The sequence below is a fragment of the Nestor notabilis genome, unplaced genomic scaffold (assembly GCF_000696875.1).
Source record: "Nestor notabilis isolate BGI_N333 unplaced genomic scaffold, ASM69687v1 scaffold3632, whole genome shotgun sequence".
In the NCBI taxonomy this organism is placed as follows: Eukaryota; Metazoa; Chordata; class Aves; order Psittaciformes; family Psittacidae; genus Nestor; species Nestor notabilis.
The window spans coordinates 4,914-26,682 of record NW_009916901.1 but is presented as its reverse complement, the minus strand read 5'-3'; the positions used below and the strand labels follow the sequence as shown (position 1 = coordinate 26,682).

The following is a 21,769-nucleotide window of genomic DNA, read 5'->3' as shown; positions in this document are numbered from 1 at the left end:
TTTCCCTACTGTACACAACCAACTAGAACTGGAATTTTAGGAAAAAACAAAGATTTTCTATGCAATTTGAGCCTTGTGCTGTCTGGGCACTGAAACAGGTTATAATGGCAACATTTGTGGATTCCAAAATGCATGGGAAATCCTAAAATCATTACTTTAATTGAAGAAGTGGCAGATCATCCAATTATGCCAAATATCATCTTATTTTCTCGGGAAATATTGTAGTGTAAACCTTTGGCTGGAAAATTTTTTTAACCAAATATTACAGGTCTCATCTTTAATCTCCTGAAAGCTGAGCTTCATTACTGATGCAAAACACACACCACAGATTTTTACCTTACACCTGTGTGAGAAACCAGGCTAACTGCCTTTTAGAACTGTGAGCTAAACCCTTAAGCAAGGATCTAAATATTATTTTATCATTAAGTTGCACACTGAAATTATCTGGCACACATGAGGGAGAGATACAACAATGAACCAAAGTGGGAGAAAACCATGTGATTTGTTGCAGGTTCTTCATTTGTGAACAGCCGTAAGAACAGTTGCATATCCCAAACCAATGCTTATCAGGTCATGTTTGTGAAGCACTTTAAAGATGCAACGTCCTTGCAGTGCACAGCACTTGCTATAATGAAAGAAAATAGACACAGAGGTAATAAAAGACCATATTGCTGATTTCTTCTATCATGATAAACTACAAAACATTACTGATTTATCAGCAATATATCTCTATTTTTCTATTGATATTGGTCACAGTATCTTAAGTATCATCTGTTAGAGAGTGCAGAGATGAGTAGTAACAACATACCCCAGAAGTATTTCTGTTTACAGACCAGGCTACCACACTGTCAGAGACCGCATTTTCACCCTGGAGAAGAGAAGGCTCAGGAGCGACCTTGTAACAGCCTTAGGTGCCTAAAGGGGCAGACAAGAAATCTGGAGAGGGACTTTTGACAAGGACATGCAGTGATAGAGACAAGGGGGAATGGCTTTAACCTGATAGAAGGGAGATTTAGATTAAACATTAGGCAGAAGCTCTTCCCTGGGAGGGTGCTGAGGCGCTGGCACAGGGTGCCCAGAGAAGCTGTGGCTGCCCCATCCCTGGCAGTGTTCAAGGCCAGGTTGGACACAGGAGCTTGGAGCCACCGGCTCTAGTGGAAGGTGTCCCTGTCCGTGGCAGGGGTTGGAGCTGGAGGAGCTTTAAGGTCCCTTCCAATCCACACCAGTCTGGGATTCTATGATTTTGGCTTGAAACAGGTGTAATTCAAATGGCAGAGGTTTTTATAAAATCTTCATGGAAATCTCATTTTGTACCAGGCTGATGCCAGGAATGGGTCACTTACACTCTCATCCAAGCCTGCAATTAAGGGGAAAAGAAATAATAAAAGGAGTAAACAAACACACACAAGTTCACATGCTTCTCTCCAGATGATTTATTGCTGCCAGAGCCCTAATCTAATTTTAGGTGAGCTCATCTTTTTTTCTGCCCTGGAGCCACTCTAACTTAATATTGCTCTCCTTCCAGAGCCATGAGAGAGTACAGGCTCCCTTTCCCACCACAGATGCTGTGCTGACATTTTACTTTAGCTGTTTGCTGTAAAAGCCATCAATATCGCTCCGCTCCTGAAGTGACCTTTTCTAAGCAAAATGAAAACAAATTGCTGGCATTAGATCAAACTTTGACCTCTGCAGCCCAAAGGTGGAGAAAATAACATCTAAACTCCTTGCTGCTGCTTTGAAAGCTTCCAAAAGCTCCTCCAAGCATGCAAACTTCTGCATGTTGATAAAACACTTTCTGAGGTGCCAGGCTCCCTGTTCACACTGCAGTGAGAGCCAGCCAGCAGGTACAGGTAGAGAGCCTGGCCTGCCATGGGCCCTCCTGCACTGCAGTCATCCTCTCTCTGAAGCATCATCAAGTGTGAGGTCTTTGGGGACATCATCGTTTCATCTACCTCCTTCCCATCTCTTCCCCTTTCCATTCTCAGTACCCCTGACCTGCTCCCTGCTTCACCTCTTCATTTTCCTGCCCCTTGTTATCCCCGGCTCCTGCACAACCTGCTCATGTGCTGATCTGAAGCTAAGTCTACATGGGAAGGGAAACTATAGCCTGAAACACTCGCTTGTTGCCTGTTATTTTTCAGCCATGCACAAGTTTCTAGGAAGATTTAAAAAGGTTTTTTGGTGGGTTTTTTTGTTTTGCTTTTTAAAACAAAAAACCCCTTGTTTTCTTAAGGGAAGAGTAGTGGGATTACTCTGCCAGTTTTGCTCAAACGATCCTCAAAGCAACATTTTGAGTTCATCGTCTAATTGCTACCCCATTTGACTGAGAGATGAAAGCTGCAGAGAGATGACATTTCCAAAGTTTCATAAGAATCAGGGTCTTGGAAGAGGAGAGGCACTCCCCAGCTCCCCTGCCCTCCTGTTGATAGGCTGCAGTGTGAGCTTGCAGGGATTTGCTCTGTTGAGGTCCCACCACTCCATCTGCTGCAGTTGCAAAGCACCATCTCTTGCCCAGCAGCAGCTACTGGGCATCAAAGAGGAGCCCAAAGAGATGAGGACTTTGCAGGCAGACTGAGGCCACAGGGCACATGAAGAGGAAAACGCATGTGTGTGTGGAGGCCGATGCTAAGGAAAGCAGATGTGGTGACACTAGGCATGAAACCACCTAATCATCACTGAATCATTTGGGGTTTTGATGTCTCAGTGCTTACAGTGAACCTTCCATCATAAATCACAGCATGAATAACCATAGAACCAACTAAGTTGGAAAAGACCTTTAAGATCATTAAGTCCAGCTGTTACCACAGGACTGCCAAGTCCACCACAGTCTTCTATGCTTTAATTCCTCTTTTATTTAAGTATAAATTATGTGACGTTTTAGAAAGCTAGTTATTCTCCAAATACCCATGGATGCAGTGGAACAGAAATTCACATTATCTTTCCAGCATCTCCAAGAAAAGACCTGCAGGGAACTGCAAACTGCTTCCTGTCAGGCCTATCATATGCTCGGACGGCAGCTATGGGAAAGGACGTATCTGAGCCCAAAGGGATGAACCAGCTTGAGGAATCTGTTCTCAGCCAAGTCTCAAGATTTGAGAAGAGCTAAACGCTTAAAATCATTGCCACAGCAGGGAGTCTAAACTGTAGTCACAATGTTTTCAGTTTTAAACAAGAGATAAAAATAATGTTTCCAACTGAGCAGGCAGCTGAAAGAGTGAATTGCAGGGAAAGGCTGGCGTGCTAGAGATTGTACACAAACTCCTTGACTCATGTTTGCCAAACATGTAAGGAAAACGATGCAGTAAACACAGAAACAAAATTAGCATTTGCATCTCTGCATTGTCTGTACCCAAACATAACAGCTCCTGTGCTACAATATATCTTTATAACTAGGATTTCCTCAAGATCAAATAGCTGGATCTTCTCCAGAACATCACTTAAGTGCTTTAGACCATGTCTTGTACACTTCATTTACCATAATCTCCATTGTACTATGGATGTAGCATTAAACTTATAAATATGGCTTTATAACAACATAGTAGACCCAGATAATGCCATCTAGGTTGATTTGAACTAAGGTTCAAAGACCCACTATATAGAGATAATAAACATGGTACTAGACTGTCAGGTAATAGAAGCTAGAGGAGACAGATGACCTTTGTGCAATATTTCACCCTCTCCGCTCTCAGGGATGTATAAAGATGAAGGTATGAAAGCAGACACAGTCAGGCACCACTGACACTGACCAAAATGCCACCATTTTTATTAGAACAGCCTAAAAATCAAAGCAAAAAACCCCCAATCAATTGCTTAGTTGTAGCTGTGTTTGCTGTGTCTCTTTCTCTGAACGTGAACGAAATTGCCAGCAGTCACATTACAGAGACAAGTTGATGGCTGGATGACCCCGTAAGTCTTGTTCATGTCTCATGTCTGCACTGCTGACTTGCATCTTAAAAGACTTTTGTATCAAGGCCTCTGCAGGGAACCTGCTTTGCCATTCAGAATGGGTTTTGCCAAACCCAGACAGAACAATGAATGTTTCATCCTACTCGGCATGTCTGTAATTGCAAGCCCTACCAGGAAACAACATCCCCTACACCTTGGAGTTACCGTTTGAGACACCGAACGAGCAGAGATGTGCACTAAAGAAACAGACAATCAATAACTTAAAAAGAAATACTTCCAAAACCAGAAGAACTGTTTATTCCCTTGAAAGGTGAGGACCCCTTCACAGGCACAACCCCTGCCTTCCCCCCAACATGCACCAGCCCAACTCTGCCTATGTCCCTCTTAATCTGGTGTCATCAGGAGTGGCATGACACAGCAGGAAAAGAGACCGGTTCACTGTGAGACCTGCTACTCACTCTCTTACAGTGTAACGGCCCCCCTTCCAGCCGCACGCTTCTGTGGGGAGCTGGTGCTGATGGGCATCAACCTCATGGACCACCTCGCTGCTCCTCAGGCTCAGGGAGAGCAGAAGGTGATGGAGCACCTTCTGCATCACTGCAAACCTGTCCTCCTTGTGCAGTCTCACAAATATTTGGGGATTTTGCACGATGAAGGACAAACTGCAGCAGTTGGCTTGAACATGCAATGTACAGCTCACACCAGTTCCCACCCAGCTCTCCCTGTGCCCCAATATGTGGAGCACAGACACTGAGGACACAACACTGTGTCCAGGAGAGCAGTAGAGAAGAACAAAACCTCTGCTCTTCAGTATCTCCAAGCAAAGAGTTTCTCGAGTTGTATTTTTCCCCTCATTTTTAAACAGAACAGCAACCAGCTTTCTCCTCTGCTGTTCAAATTCCAAATGAAACCACAACCAATAGGTTTCACCAGCCAAGGCACTGCAAGCTGCTGAAGAAATGAGTAACAGATGTAAATACCTGCTTGCTGTGCAGTCTGTGGGATCTGTTGACTCCGCTGTGCATTGTACTGAACTGAGGCAATGGGTCTGTACTGCTGAGTTGTTGAGGTAGGGTACTGACCAGATGGGTAATAATACACTGGCATCTGCAAAGAAAGAGAACAGCAGCTAACTACAGGCCCTAAAGCTCCAAGGTTCGCAACATCAAACACAACTGGAAGGGAAGCAGGAGTTCAAGTCAAGCAGATTAGTGGTAACAGTAATCGGGAGAAGAGGTTTGCACTGTGTCATTTCAAACTGCTGCTTGCTTCTTAGCTTTGCTAGGAAAAGGACTACTAGTGATGAAATTTCTTCTCAGATACTTTAAGAAACAGAAAAAAAAGAATTTAATTGAAAGAGACAAAACATTACAGGATGCATAAGAATCATGTACCAAAGAAATCACAGTAAAATAGCAAATGCTGCAGAAAAAAGGGATGCAACCACCACCTTCCATATCAACACAGTACATATAGAGACCATGCTGACCAGTAAGTGAGCTCTGGAAAAAATGGTCAATCTGCAACAAAGAATAGCCCAGAGTAAAAATATATAGAAGCAAGATAGAGGGAAAGGCAGAGAGTGTGTGCCCTTAACACTTGTAAGAAACAATGATTAAATTCATGGTTTTGTTTAACAATTACATGAACGTTTCCCTGTAGCCTCTCCCGCACGTGGTGTGAATACAACTACCGTTCTAAACACAATCATAACTACTTTCTTGCAGGAGCTCAGGGTAAGCACTGAGCCAGCAAGTTCTGGTAGGTGGGCTTCTTCTTGCTATTGTTATTGTCATTATAGAGCAATGTGTACTACATCACCTCATCACGCAGGGGAACACGGACGTCCGAGGGTGGCTGGAGCTGCCCATTTTTCCTATACACGCTATAGCACTGTATTGAGACATTTGAGCTGAACAGTTTTCAACTGACCTTTGGCTAGTTCAGAGCACTCCAAATTTTTCATTTTCACCTGCAGTGGATGCTGTAGTTACCTGACAGAGGTGGGTAGCACATGGTATCAACCAACTGCAGAGGGTCACAGCTCTGGGAGAACATCACTTCTCTTGTGACCTAAGCATTTCCTTATACGATTTACTTATTTGTTTTTCCCTTTGTGTGTGGCATTTATCCTACTCAGACATATGCACAGTCCTACCAAATGCTTTTGGTTTAGGTTTGGTTTCTTCTTTTCATACAAAAATAAGAACTATTTTTGCCACTTTCATTTGCATGCAGGAAATGTTCACAGGACAGCTCATTCCACTTGATCATGCATAAAGCATTAGCAGAGTAAAGGTAATAGCATCCTTGTGCTAGGACATCACAAGAGACACCAGCACTTTTCCTAGAGATGATGCCAGATGAGAAAGGGCAGGCATAGATTTAAAAGACTGCGTAAGAAGAGGGTATGAATGGCTACTTGGGCAGGCAAAAGACTACTGGATGGGTAACTGGTGGGAAAAGTGTCAGGATCAACAAAGCTGAATTTGGTGTGGCTGGTGAAGTGAAACCCCCAGACTGACTGACAGTCAATATCACCTGTCAATCAAGAGGCCGAATACCAATTTATTCTTCAAGATCAAATCATTTTCTCTTCAATCAATGGGACTCTTCCCCACACTAATAATATCAGCCAGATTCAAACAAATACCAGAAAAACAAGAACATTTAAACTGAAAAATGTGCACTATCCTCCCCCTCCAGACATACCAAGTGCCATGTAATGGCTACAGCCTGCCCATGAGCTGCTTGTTTTGTTAGAGACTAAAGTAACAAAAGCAAAATGCCTTTGTAAAATGGACAAAACCAGGATGAACTTGTTTCTCTCAAAGCAAAGCCACAAGGTATAAGAAAGCTGACCCAGACATATAGGTTGCAAAATCATTCTTTAACCATCACAGCCATGTAAAACGGATCAGGCAAGTTTAGTGTGATAAACTCATGTTGGGGAAATGCGATTGCTCTCAGCAAGACTCTACAATAGGAGACTTGAAAGAAGCGAGAAGACTCAGTTTAAGTAAAGTCAATGCAAAGAGTTGATCCTGCCTTGGAGCAGGGGAACAGCACAGACATTCTGGCAAATATTCTTTATTTTCTATTACTACATTCTACAAATCAAAGAATATTAAACCCTGTGGAAATACTCCCACTTCTTCTGGCAGCAGCTTAATCTCACTTAAAGGATTTAAATTTATTTGATTTACCCTCAACTTCCTCATTTTCCGTGTACAGATGAGCCCCTAGATATTTGAGAATACACGAGCATATGAGAACAACGTGAATTATCTCTTGTGGAAAGAGTCTGTAGGTATTAACTTTGAAACATAGCCTAAAGAATGTAGGTTGTGAAACGAGGTTTGTATCTGAACATGCTTAGCACAAAAACATCTGTGCACACTGAAGCATTTAGGGTAATTTGGAAATGTGTATCTATTTTTACCACCCAGATAACACCTCAGTTAGTCAAAGGGTTTTCTCCCTTTCTCTCATTTTCTCAATTCATTGGAATAAAGTGGCTATATACCTCCAGTTAGCAGCTTGTCAGACTGCAATCTATCAGCCTGAAAAATGACAGTAGTAGGAATACTGGGTAAAGAAAATAATCATTTCACTGAGAATGATTAATGGATGAATATGTCACTAATCACACACACGTGACTTGCAAAGAAGAGGTTTAGGTTTTCACGGGAGTTGTTTGTTGTTGCTCTTGTTGGTAGTTTGGGGTTATTTGTTTGTAGTTGGAATTGACTGTGTTTCCTGGGTTTTGTGAAGAGATCTGCCATCAAAAGACGGGCTTGGTGTAAAATATAGACATTGGATAAAATAGGTCTGTCATGCTTGAGGGGTTTGGAAGGATCCATTTTCATTTATCTTGAGTACATCTCTGCGTCAGTAGTAAAAACATGTTATTTGTCCTTTCTGCTATTACTTTAGTGAACAGTGGAATTGGAGGGACCAGAGATAACAAGTATCACCTACATCGCCTGCTCTGACCCTATTAAATTTTTTAGTTTCTCATTGCATCAGCATTACTAACACCTTGCTTATGCGCTCTTCAACAAAAGCCATTACCTTTCTGTAGCAGCCTACTGACGTGCCAAATTAGACTTGAATTGCTTTCCCATGTGAATGCACAATCTAACCTTGGACCTCTTGCTCGTGTAATGTATTTCATTTACAGAACCAGGAAGTTTCTATTGCACTAACAAGCATGCCAACACAGCTGTATGGCTATCCTAGATTGGAGAAAGCCCTTCTAAGACCACACCTAAATAAATGCTGCCTTCTTCAGTCGAAAAGCAGTTTCCTGATCTTAATCTTTGACACTGTAAAAGATCCCTCCTTTTTAATAACTACCACAGAAGCAGTTGACTGATGATCTTTACCCCCTCGGATATTCTTATTTTGAAGGTGAACACCTTCCTTGTTTGCAGGTTGACCATTCCAATGCGTTCTGGTTTTTCTTTCTGACTGGGCACATCACTTCAGAGACACTCATGAAATGGCGCAAACAGGCATTTCTTCTTCCTCCTTTCGATGTGCTTTGCCCCTAGATGACGGGCAGAGACTCAATACAGCACTGGCTTTTGGTTTTGTTCTGTCCACATACTGTTGAAAACCCATTTCCAGGCTGGGTGTCCCTGGACTGCTCTCTAGCAGCATCCCTTAAATTCACAGAGATAATGTTCGTTTCCTCATGGTAGAAATAGGATTCCACACATCTTTCAGGCTGATTTTACTTTCCCAAACTACCTCCCCACTGACTTACAGCATGATTCTGACTTCAGACAAGTACTCTATTTTCTCTTAACATTGCTGATAGTCAGTTAGGTTTGAATTAACAAATTCCTCCAGATGATTAGTGATGCTGACACTATTGCTAACGGCAGCATAAATGGGAGTGAAGAGAACAGAAACCACAGTGACGGATGGACACATGGAAGTACCATTTCTTCCCAATATCTAACTGACTGGGATCAGCCCTTCTTCAAGGATTTTTCTCGTCCTCCCTTCTCTCCCCTCTTCCACTCCCTCCATAAAATAATGGCCTGTGTACAACTGTAGGATGTCCTCCAACATCATTTTCTGAGATCATCAATGAAAGCCCCATTCACTTGCGGCGACTCACCAACCTTCTTCATGACAAGCTTCCTAAAGGAGGCATGCTATAAATAAAGATTTTGTCTTAAGGTAGCTGGGGACTCTCTTGCAGGGGTCTTCTGCAAGGACACAGCTAAAATTAATGATGACACAAACTGAATTCAGATGAAAAATCGCTGAACATGTGTATGGCTTCTCCAAGCCCCTCCAAGGATTCACGCCAGCTCATTTCTGGACATCATATTGCCAGTTTACTTTTCAGAAACAATGACTCCATGGTGAAAATAACTTTTGAGGGAGCGCATCCTTTCCCATTGGCAGGGTACTCACAGTTTTCCCATTTCTTCATTTGCAGAGGCAATGACAAGCACGATGGAGAAAGTGCTGCAAAACCCAAATGTGGACCCTTGTTGAAGTTCCTGGGCCCATCAGTGTTATAGGAGTGCCATGGAAAGAAGAAAATGGCAAATAGAAGAACATAGAGAAAGTAAAGATGTATGTTTCCTACTGGTGATATAGAAAGCAAACAAGCTTTTGTTACTAAAAGTTCCTTTCAGCAAACCCAGGCTAATGGTTAAGGTTTGTTTGTTTCATTTTGGTTTGGCTTTCTGTTGTTTTTTTCCAGTTGGCTGAAGACATATCATTATTTTCAGGTTATTAAATCATTACTCTGTTGTCTAGCTGGGGAATAGCTGTGATGAAAGAAACAGCAAAAGGAACGTAAGGCTTCCTCTCACCACTTCTTAGGCATCTCATTTCAAACTCAGTCTGACGCTGCTTTGATGCAGACTGGGAGAGAGAATCTTGGAGAGCAGCCATAGAGCCATGTTTAATTGAACTTTAATACAAAACCTAATAATTTAAATGCAATACCATAATACCATAGGGTTTGTAGGCTTAGAGGGCATTTCTTTCTCCTTCTTTAAGATCCCAAAGGAAATGATCACACTCCCAGGACCTCCACTAATTTCCAACAGCATATAGGACACCACAGCCAGCCCACTAGAACCTTATCAACAATGCATTTACAGGAACTAATTACCCATTAGAGTCAAGCCTCTTTTTTACTGGTATAAGTTCAATAGCAACTTTTAAGATACAGAAGTGCATTTACATTGATTGCATTGATTGGTGCATCACATAACGTTTTGCATGCATTACCATCCTTACAGCCCTTTTGAGCAGCCTCACTACCGTGTCTAAGCCCAAAAGAGTAATAGGTAAAGCAGAATGCCAAGAGCCACTGCCACAGTGAAGTTTTGCCATGGGCAGGATAGAGAGCTGGGGTCTAGGTGCCCTACGCAGAAAGCTGAGCTATTAGGGCAGAGGAACTACTATTTCTCAAGGCTTTGCACATCTTTTTATATGTGGGATCCTCTATTGCTGTACATGTGCTACAAACCAAAGTGCCAAATTCTAGGGCTGAAGAGGCTGAATTAAAGCTTAAGATATCAGAGGTTCCTGTCTGTGCATGCAAACGCTGGCAGCTGCTGCCCCCTCTTCCCTCCCTGCAGACCAAAGCCACTGCTATTTCACAGTACAGGGACACAGGCAGCAGGGACTGACATCCCACACACTCTCTTCCACACAGGTATCTGACAAGGATCTTGTGGAATAGCAATAAGCTGGAGATGCTTGGTGCACGCAGTGCAGTGGATGCTGACAGCGCTGAATTTCTCACCTTTCTATGCCCCTCTGAGGACAAACTATTCCCCAGTGAAATAACTGAGGTTGCTGCAAACCCAAAAGATATTTTTCTGCCCTTGGTAACTTTCCACTTTGTTACAACACAGGGGGAAAGCGCCTGCACGTACTGTATCTGTGGCACAGAGACATACTGGCCAGTAGCCATACCAGTACAGTACTGGCCCTACAGCAGCCTCTACATGAAGAGACACCTCCTCATCGTTTGCCCTCTGAAGAAGTTCACCTGCCTCTCCACTAGTACCAGAGCAAGTATGAATGGGGGAAAACAGCCTCATAACGTAGTGCCACACCAGACTGAGTGGAAACTGGGCTGCAGGATGCTGCAGCCCCCCAGGCAAACCCATCACTTCATCTGCTCATGGAATGGAGGTGCTCACACTGATCCGGTTCACTAGGAGTGTCGGGAGGTTTGATTAAGTGATGCTTGAAAACACTGAGGGCACTGGGGGGTTGTACATGAGGAGAGAAGCCCAGAGAGCCTCTACTTGCTCACTGAGGAGACAGAGTTCAGGTGGGGAGATGGAATCTGCTTGTCAGGTCACTTTTTTTCCCCAAATATTTTTAAAATATGCTACATTTTGCAAACACTGAAATATTTTTCTATCAATATTATGCTTTTTTTAAAAAAAATCACATTACATTGAACTTCAGCTCCTTAAAATTATTCTTATTACAAGCCTTCTCTCAGAAAAAATGGCTGCATGGTTTCTAACTACGGACATCACAGTCCTCTATGGGTGTCAGCATCCAGCAGTCCTCAGATATCTTTTATTGTTAATTAGTGATCTAATTAACTGGATCTCTAGCTCACTTAAAAGCATTATAACAGTATAAATTCTTCATTACTGTGGCAATACAGAATCCCATTAACAAACACAATTGGAGATTTTCAGTCAGAAGTGGCAAAAAAAACCCCAGTAGGATTTATACTACTTCTACATTAAAAGAAATGGTGATTTTTTTTCTTTATTTTTTCACATTTTTTTTCCAAAGGATAAAATGAAAACAAGAGAAATACTATTAATACCATTTTAAAGTAGAGTTTAAATGAAGTTATCTATAATTGCGTAACGAAATTCATCTTTTTAAAGTGTATGCCTTGAAAATGGGCCAGAAAGTCATCTGTGCATTTTACTTCTTGACAGTAATCACTTTCAATATTCTGTAAAGGTACCCAGGAGACAAGTGGAGATGTTTGGTAGTGAACAGTAAAACATAATCATTCTTCAGGAAGACAGTTAAAATTACTGATCTGTGACATCTCACATGTTCAAGTCAATTAAATATGATTAACGACTACCTGGGCTGATGTGCGTGTTGTTCTTTTGGTGTACATACAGGGAAAAAGGACTATGGATATTTACTCACCCTCCTTCATATTCATACAATCATCTAGGGTGGAAAAGACCTTTAAGATCATTGAGTCCTACTGTAAGCCTAACACTTAGGCTTACAGTAAGCCAAGTCCACCATTAAACCATGTTCCTAAGTACCATCTTGGTGTACTTTGAATAGGGAAACGGGGTAAGAACAGAATAGCCTTCCAGATCTTCCCCCAGCTCCTTAACCACTTTTTAAACAAAGAAGCTTCTATATCCACAAATCCTTTTTTTCCTTTTCTATAATTTTTTTCCCATCTTGTATTTCTAATTGAGCTGGAAAATGATGGTCATAATCTGAACACTTATGCTGGTGACAACGTCAACACAGAGGAGGATCCTTCCCTTACCATGTGCAGGTATGTCCTGGAGTATGAACGTGTGTTCAGAAAACGGTGTGAGGATAAGGAAGGAATTGCTGAAACCCAGGGATCGACAAAGGCTTTTCAAGTGTCCTACTGGCTAAAACTGTTACAATGAGCAACACGCCAAACCAACAGCAAAGGCTACGCGTACCTGAGCAGGCGGTGGTGGTTGTTGCACGAAGCCCTGGGGTGGAGGTGGTGGCTGCAGCACTGGCTGGGATACTGGTGGACCTGAACCTGTAAAGCCTCCCGGGGGAAGCTGCTGACTTGGAGAAGCCATAATGTAACCCGTCTGCTGGGCAGGCTGCTGCAAGATAGGCGATGGGTACACAGGACCAGACGGCGACTCGGGGTTGTCTCCCGATGACTGGCGACTCAAGCTCATCTGGTTAAACTGTGTTGTCATGTCATCTCGCTGCAGGGTGAAAGGCAGGAGAAGATGATGCAGGCGTGATGTCTGCAGTAGGCACGCAAAGTGGCAAAATGAAACAGGCTCAAACAGGACACAAAGGGGGAAAGGAAGCACTCGGCTCAAATACCAGACTTTTCAGGGGTATCTACAAAAATGGAGGCAATTAAAATGAAAATCACTATAAATGCTTTGACAAAGACTTCCAGACTGCAAGGGGAATGGCACCACATGGTACAAAAGCCAATTATTTTGGCTTTTACCCTGCTCCTCCATATTATTCCAAATTGACAAGTGAACTTTACAGTGTTCAAAAGAAGACATTTTAAATATAAAGGGTGTGAAAATAACGTTATGAATAGCTCTTCCCCCAAACACTGAATTCCTCAGCCAAACACAGGCTGGTAACGTCACCTGTGTTTCAAAATGATCCCAAGAGGAAATCAGTGGGATTCAGGTGCAGACCTTTACCTTTTTGGACTGTTTTGAAAATCCAAGGTTGTAAACACAGAGAAGGTGAAAAAAGCTGAGCCTTCAGTTGCTATTTTAAGGGGTTTTATTCAGCATTAGAAAGAAACAAGTACTTTATTTGACTGGAGGGGAAAAAGAAAAATCTATGGTAGAATGAACATACCAAGTAAAGTCAATGGACCTAAGGCTCATTACGTGCTGGTAATGATTCAGGGATTCCACACAGTATCTGTTCAGTTTTGCAAAAAGATCCATACTATTCAACTCTCTCAAGCTTATTCTGAAGGTCGAAGATTTACAGATGTGTTTCTATGCATCTTCACCTGTATCCGTACCAAAAGACTTTTAAATACTCAATATATTCTGTACCACAATAAATCCAGCGTAAAACTCCACTATGTGCCGATATGCAGATTATGGTCCCTTCCTCATACCCCCTCATGGATAGGGAATAAGCACTACAAAAAGGCTTTTCACTTAGAACATCCATGCTATTTGACTTAACCTCCCACTCTGAGAGCAGATACCATGGGAGAACATTTCAAACACCCTTGGCAGATCTTCAGGTGGTGTAAGAATGTAATGCCATTAACTTCGCCATCCTCCTACATCCATATTTAGGTACAGAAGTTGTTTGTCCAAAGTAGTGTCTTTAAAAAGCTACCTGGACAGTGAGCAACTGCAAACAAATTCTTCATTGAGCCTGGAATGTCTCTGGTTTTGTACAATAGAGACCAAGAGCTTCAAAACCCTGTAATTAATACATTTTGTGTATAATGCAATGTACGTTGAAGACATTAATTCAGGTGAAGTTTCACTGTTAAATTAGCCATTAAAAATATCAGCCTTCCTACGCCTATCACTAGAACAACCTGAGATGCCTGCAAGGCACTTTTCAAGAGAATTGGCACTGAGATATGCAACTTGTGTTCAGCGTGGAACATTCTTTTATTGTCCTTTAAATGGTACTGCTCATCCACCAGGCATTAATAATGTTATTTTAGCTGCAAGGATCCATTCAGCTTTGTTTCCATCTCTTACTCTAACTACATGACATCTCTACCTTGGGAAAAAAAAATACTAGTCATGAACAAGACTACCAGAGCGAGAATAAAAAATAACATTAAAAAACCAATAATCTTGTAGTGCCTCTTAAAATGTCAGCTTCATTTTACAACAGCAGAATGTTAGCCCTGTAAGCACCAAGGCAGAATCAGACTCCAGGAGAGCACTCTATTTATCTTGATTACATATGTCCATTGGTGCTTTCCCAGGACACACAGTGTACCACACCTTCTGCAGCTGGTTCACCACTACTCTGCTTCCCAAGTGCTCTGGTACCACCAGGGAATAAATCCAGGCAGTGGGTTTAGTACACTGAGAAAATAATGTAAAACACAAAAGAATGATTTCCAGAGTTCTCTTCTCTAGTCTTTTATGTGGACATAAAAGGGGAACAGAATAGTCCAAATCTCAACCGCCCAAGTTAGTAATTTAAGCTTCTGCAACATGAAGTGGGAAGACCCAAGTTCCTGTCACAAGCACAACAAAACACTTATCTGGAGGCTCTGCTAGCCAGGTAGACAGCCCTGCTCTTGCCACCATCCTCCAGGCTGGACAACCAGAACCAAGGGAAAGCTTGTCAGTACCGAAAGTGTTAAGGCAAATGGGGATTCAGACGGGGCTCTCACGCGAGACACCCCTCGCAGTGCTACCCAGAGGCTCCTGGGCATGCTCATGCTTACACACCCAACTTCAACACCATGGAAAGGAAAAATAAAAGGAAAAATCTTTAGTACCACAGAAAACTGCTGCGTTGGAGAGACTGGCAGGAGATGCTGGGGAGGATAAGAAACTGCTGGATATTGGACTGACTGAGAAGATGGCTGCATTGCCTGAACAGGCTGCAAAATAAGCACAGGGAAAGACAATAAATACACATAACAACAACCACCCCTGCCACCTCTGTTATTGAGAACAAAGGTCTCAAACACAGCTCTGAAAACACAGGCTCATTGCCAGCCCAGGTACAAAAGGTCAGGTGCTGCAATTTTCATCTTCATCTTAGCCTTATACCAAACAATTCTTTATCACAGATTTTTCTGCCTTTTTCACATATTCAATGGCTGCTGTATTAAATAAAGCCACAGCTACACCTTAGTACTGATGCGAGGCAAAGCCAAATTATGATTCTACATTTAATTTACAGAGATAAATGGGGAAGCCACACAGCATAAGTGTATATTTGAATTCTGCTGATAATGGCTGATTTAACTGATGAGTGTGTCATAGGCAAAGGAATAATGACTGAAAAGCTGCTTTGGTAGAACACAATAGCCAAAAAAAAACCAATTACAAAGAGCAGGTTGTGAGTTACCAAAAGACAGACCCATCAGCTTGGAGCAGATGTTTATCTAAGTGAAAAAGCAGTTTTCTACAGCACTATTACCTTGGAATATTGTTACTCTTCCTTTTGGTTTGATCTCTCATTTAGCATGAGTCTTGCACAGGTTTGGTACTACATGCATAAGTACTGCAGTACTGTCTTCAAACACTGCTAAGACCAAATCAGGCAATAAGAGCCACAAACACACAAATCCAAATCCAAATCCAAACTTCACGGAATTTGAGCATTGTATTTCTGGGTAGCCTGGGATAAACTGTGCCACATTATATAAAGCCACACGAGAGCCACAGGAGATCTTGGCTGCTCTGCAAGTAAGCAGGATGTAGGGTGATTGCTTGAGTAGTTCCTCCCCCCCCCGCTCCCCGCTCTGGGAAAGCGGGCACACAATCCTTCAAATTAAGTTTGAAGCAGATGCTGACCATGCTTGAGCACATCTGGCCACGTGCCATGCTCAGCCAGGGGCCAGAGAGCTGATACACCATGGCACGGGCCCAAACCACACTGCTCTTCCCTGCTCCTGCTCTAGATCCAGAGCTTGTGGCTCAGAACAGGGTCATGGCCAGAACATGGGGCGCAGGCAGAAGACCCATGTTCTGGGGCACAGAGAGTGGGCTACCCATAGAACAAGCCTCATATAACGGGACATGGAAGAGTTTATAGAGCCCTGTGTTGTACTCGATTCTTTGACTCAAGCCCACTGCTGTCGAAAGGGACAGGGAAAGCTCCCCAGCTCTTTGGAGAGACTTACACAGTGCATTTGCTTCAAAATTAAATGCTTCAGCTTTCACCTGTGGGCAATTTTTGCAAAATAAATGTGTGTAGACATGCACCAACTCACTTAAAAGTCCTTGTCAAAATGAAACCATGCTTTAGATGAAACTGAAAAAGGAATCTTCTCTCTCTACTCATGTTATACAAAGCATGGGCCCCATTTGTTTCAAGAGAAATGAGCATCCTGATACTTTGTCTACCTGCATCCTTCCCTCCTACCCTTTAGGCCATCCTTCATATCCACAAGAGCTTCCTCGCTTTTTCCAATGGCCACCACACCTACCTGTGTGACAAGGTGACTTGCCATTTGCTGCTGTGGCTGTTGAACCTGCTGAGGCTGCTGGGATGAAGGCTGCTGCTGAGACTGTCCCACCATCTGGCTCCTCATCGTTTGCTGGCCACTGGGAGGATTGTATATTGCCGGTGTCCCATCAGGATTTACGAACGGTTGACCTGAAACAGAGCACCCTGCCTTTGTTCCACACTCTTAAGAATGTTTTCTGTATGAAATCATACAGCCTTGCTTTAACTGATGGCTATTTAGCTGACCTGCTACCACAGTAAAGTGCTCATCACTCTCAATGACCCATTACAGGATCAGCCATCCTTTTCTCTCTTTCTTTTTAATTTGCAGGCAAAGCAGACAGCAGGTATCAGTTTTGGCAGTATGACTTCCCAAGGAATGGGTGGAAGGTTACCATGGCTATGAGTCAGATGCGATGGTTACTTGGAGTCATTCAATGATGAATCAATTAGTGCTAAAATTGAACTCTGAAACAAACACTGGAGGTAGAGAATATTCACGTACATTTTATTGCCACGCAATAGCAGTCAAGTGTGCACAACTGCTCCTGACATATTATAGTTTGTAATAAAAGGAAAAAAATCCCAAACCCACCCTCATTACTAATTTATTTACACATTCTAATGACATAGATCTGTACTTCTGAGAGCTGTGCCCTATGTAAAGGAGGCAGCACTGGAAGTTATCAAGGAAGCAACACTTACGTCGTCTTTGAAAATCTCTTATATACAGGACAAATTCTGTCCGAAGTTCTACTAAGTTGCTGAACACTTCTTGCTTCAGCTATTTCAGCTGGGGAAAAGCAATGTTTGTTGAAAAATAAATAAATTTACCCAAGTCATTGTCTTATGAACAAAAAGGAAATGGTATTTTTCTGTAAGGAAAATGTTTTCCATGACCTCAGTTCTCTTCCATCATAAAACGGTAAATCAAAGGAATTACAGATGTTTCCTTGAGAAGGAATTCTAGCAGTGAAGTGATAACATGTAATGTAGGTAACTAAAGTATGAACATTTGAGATAAAAAGGGAGAGCTGGAGGAATTTGGTGACTGAGCGCAACAGTGAAATAATGAACTTCTGGTTTGGATACCACAAGCATCTCTACCTGTTCTATGTACTCCTCAGCCTTCTGGTTCCTCCCTCTTATTAATCGTGGTCAGGAACACATGAGGAGCACTGGCTAAAGAAACCCTGCTCTCTCTCTAAAGCATCAAGACTTTCAGGATGAAGTCACCATGTTATACTGGGCACATCTCACACTCACAGTGAGAAAGGTCATCATTAGAGTGAATGGAAGCAAAGCACAAGGCAGTTCTGTCCACTACCTAATTTCTTGCTCCTTGCTGTGAACATACTGGGTGACAACGGCATAGACTCCCTAGATTTGGGCATCTCAGGCTCTAGAAGTACTTTAGGACTCTGGGCAAGTCCAACTGCATGAGCAGAATAACAGGCTCCCAAAACCTGTGCCAGATGCTCAAGGGAAACCGTAAAGAGCACTTCCCGCGTCTCAGCAAAGGATGGCAGAACTGGAAGAGAAAAGGTCTACAAATGCTTTTAAAGATGAAAAAAAGACCTTTCATGAAGAAATCTTGAAATAAGAAATGAAAAGGAAAGATCAGATGGTAACAGGGAAGACATTTGTAAGTTATGAACCGTGGCCCTCAGAGAAGGACAGAGATTGCGATGTCATTTAAAGGAGTAAGAATGAAACGTAAATGCTCTTAAATTGTCAAAGGGGTTAAGTCAGAGAACGTAGCAACAAGAATCCTTTAAAGGGTGCAAAAGACTGCTGAAGTGGGTGAAACAGAGTAAAACAGCACAGCCAGGTAAATGGTGCTTTCCCAAAGCAAGCAAAAAGTATCTTCATTTGGGAAGAAGGGTAAAGCAGAAGAGAGCAAACAAAGGAAACTAGATATGGAAAAGAAAGTGCGGATTGCCACCACCTGAGGAGGAGCTGAAAGGTATAATCAGAGCAGGGACATACTGACAGCATCTGTGGATGCCATTAGAGGCTTGCAGAGTCAGTGACTATGCAGCGTGAAAGGAAGCAAGGATCTTTAAAGGACATGGTGTTATGATCAAAAGAGAGAAAAAGATTGGAAGTAGCCACTCTGCAAGAGGAGAAGAAAGAGCTAAAGAATGGTGTTACATAGGGAATGAAAATCTATTCATTACAGGAAACAAAGCTCCTTTTCCTTTGTCTTTAAACTGTCTTCTCTTCATCTATGTTTTTGACAGCATCCATCACTTTGATAGTTGAGCACAGCATCCAGCAATCTAAGCCTCCTCCCTATGGAGCTTCTTTTATAATGTTACCCTAATAAGATGCAAAGATTCTTAGCCCAAAGAGTGGCAAATCTGCAGCATGTATTTTGCGGCATGTTAAAAACACAGCAGACACTGCAGTATACCCTGACTTCCAGCACAGGTAGAAGCGTGAAGCTATACAGCCAAGACAAGAATTTCAATTTCAGAACTGCTCCCTCCATTGTCTTTACCATGTATGCATTTACAAGGGAGCTACAGAGACAAAACAGAGTCTGAAAGAAACACAAAATCCTGTTTACACAAAAAGCAGTTGCTCCCTGAATGTTAAACGTACCAACGTACATGGATCTCTCCATGATGCTTCTGCAGACAGGGAAGAGGGAAGACAAGGTGCTCTGGTCTAGTGACAGTGTTGAAGGGTATAAAACCTACAGCAGAAAAAGATTTCCTAGGTACCAGGGCAAAATATGAGCCACCTGCTGCAAATTGCTAAATGGACAGTCCTATCACCTGAATTATGGATGACTTCTGCATGAAAGTGGACCACACAGCACACGTATGCTGTCTTCTCTATTGACCAAGGAATTCCAGTGTAACAGACAGAACTGTCAACTTCCAGAACAACAGTAATGATGGGTTTTGTCTTATGCCCACCTCCTACTCTGTCCTCTCCCCCAAGTGTTTAAGAAATGCCCCAAATCCCAATTTATGCTGATCGCATTAGGCTCTCATGTCAATACTGTAATAGCTTGACAAAAGCACACATAAGTAGTAAAGGCTTTAAAAAAGCACTAATTTGTTCAAGTTACTAAGCCACCTCTCTGGAAAGAATTTATCACATTGGAATCTAAGCAAACAAGAACTAATGCCTGATTTTGTATATGCTGATGTATATTGATCAGCCCCAGATACTACTGTCTCCAAGCATCTATGGAAAGCTTGTTTTAATAGATTGTCAAGGCTATGTTTTTTCTTAAATGCTGCAATTTTCAGGTTTTCTTGACTGAATTCTGGCCAAAAAGAAAAATATTTTTAGCATGAGCTTTACATATTTGCACCAAAACATTGGAACACAGGGGCGTAAGAGACATAAAATACCGGTTAGAAACAAAGATCTCCACATAAAAAGCTCCTGAACGCTCCATTAAAGACTTTGACAAAATATTTTGGAGTTCACCCTCAGCTCCCAGTATAATAGAACATATATTTCACTGTAGGCTTTGTTATTTTAAACCCAGCATAACTCAGCTAAGGTTGACAGCACAGCTAGGCATGGTCACTGAAATAACCCAAATCACTGCAGAACCATCACAGCCTCAGCCTCCCTGAACCTTTGTAATCCTGTCAGTACAGCACTGTGGGGAGTAATACCATAACGTGGCCTGGACTTCATCTGGACCAAGGAGGTAACAAATTGCCTTTATCTTCCACCAAGCACTCTGGTTCAAGCTGAGTGGTTTCTGAAGCATTCACAGCGCTGGGTGACTCCAAGTGCCTCGCTTGTGTGCCACAGTGCTGCTAAGTACCAGGAACTGAAGAGGTTACAACTGCCTTTCAGCAGAAAACTTCCAATTTCAATACAATGGCTAATCACAGAGCTCACAATAAAATTAACTCTGATGTGCTAATTCAAACGCAGCCTTTTAAGCCTTTTGAAATTCTGCTGCCAAGCACAATGTCTAAGACTTCGACATCGTATTTCAGTTGCACTGTACCTCAGCACGCTTGATATGGAGAAGTATTTGTCCTTACTGAAAAAGGATTCACAGCCAAGAAGTGCTAGGACTTTACAAGATTAATATCCTCTCTGGAACCGCACAAGTGTGTTTTGTATCACTTCCTACTTGTTATGCCACAACAGCCTCACAAAGCCAATCCGGCTTTGCCTGCAGATTTGAGAAAACTCCTTGCCAAATGTCACTTCCATGTATATGTGCTTCCTCATAAGGTGCCTCAAGGAAAATATCTCCAGAAACAAGAGATGTGCCAGCTCCCCAGATTACACTGCAAACACCGAAGGGCAGCACCAGGCAGGAAAGTGTCGTACTGACCTGTGTGCGGGTTCAGAAGGATGCTGCCAGGCGGTATCCCTGCAGCTTCAAGTGGAAGAATGATATAGCTGGTATTACTGGGGGCCACCTGGCCACTCATCCCATTCTCAGGGTAGGACACACTGCCCGCAGAGCTGGCCGTCACCCCGGGGACAAGAGATGCACTTTGGAGAGGCTGATGTAACCGTGACAGTGATCCTGAGGAGCCAGCGCTGCTGGAAGACTCTGAGCCTAACAGAGAGACACAAACGCGGCAGAGGGGTTACAAAGGACCCTGGTCCCCATCAGACATGGCACAAACATGAGTAAATTGATTTATCAAGCAGAACACAAAGCGCTCAGCACGTATTTATCCTATTTGTCATTCAGCAATATTGGTTCACAAGGTATAAAAACTAAACATGGTGCTTGCACATGAAAGAAAACCCAACCAACCAAAAAAACCCCACCACAAAAGAACAAACACTGAATACTTTCTATAAAGAAAAACAAAACAAAAACCCAACCCAGCAACAGCAGTTGTTGTCAGTCAAGTAGCACAGTAGCTGTGCCATATGTACATTAACTTAAAGCTACCCAGGACTTCTGCCACTTGGGTGTTTCAGCACCTAGACTATTAAAATT

The 21,769-nt window shown here is 42.5% G+C and overlaps 1 protein-coding gene across 1 annotated transcript in view; it reads right to left on the bottom strand.

Annotated features, from left to right (window-relative positions):
* ARPP21 (cAMP-regulated phosphoprotein, 21kDa) overlaps positions 1-21,376 on the bottom strand; it is a gene marked incomplete at its 5' end in the record, with an annotated part of 50,965 nt that extends 29,589 nt beyond the window's left edge. The window contains 5 exons of the mRNA XM_010024809.1: positions 4,887-5,013; positions 12,612-12,875; positions 15,140-15,244; positions 16,802-16,971; positions 21,146-21,376. Coding sequence (XP_010023111.1) covers positions 4,887-5,013; positions 12,612-12,875; positions 15,140-15,244; positions 16,802-16,971; positions 21,146-21,376 — 897 coding nt within the window. The remainder of the gene's footprint in view (positions 1-4,886; positions 5,014-12,611; positions 12,876-15,139; positions 15,245-16,801; positions 16,972-21,145) is intronic.
* Between the last annotated feature and the right edge of the window lie 393 nt (positions 21,377-21,769).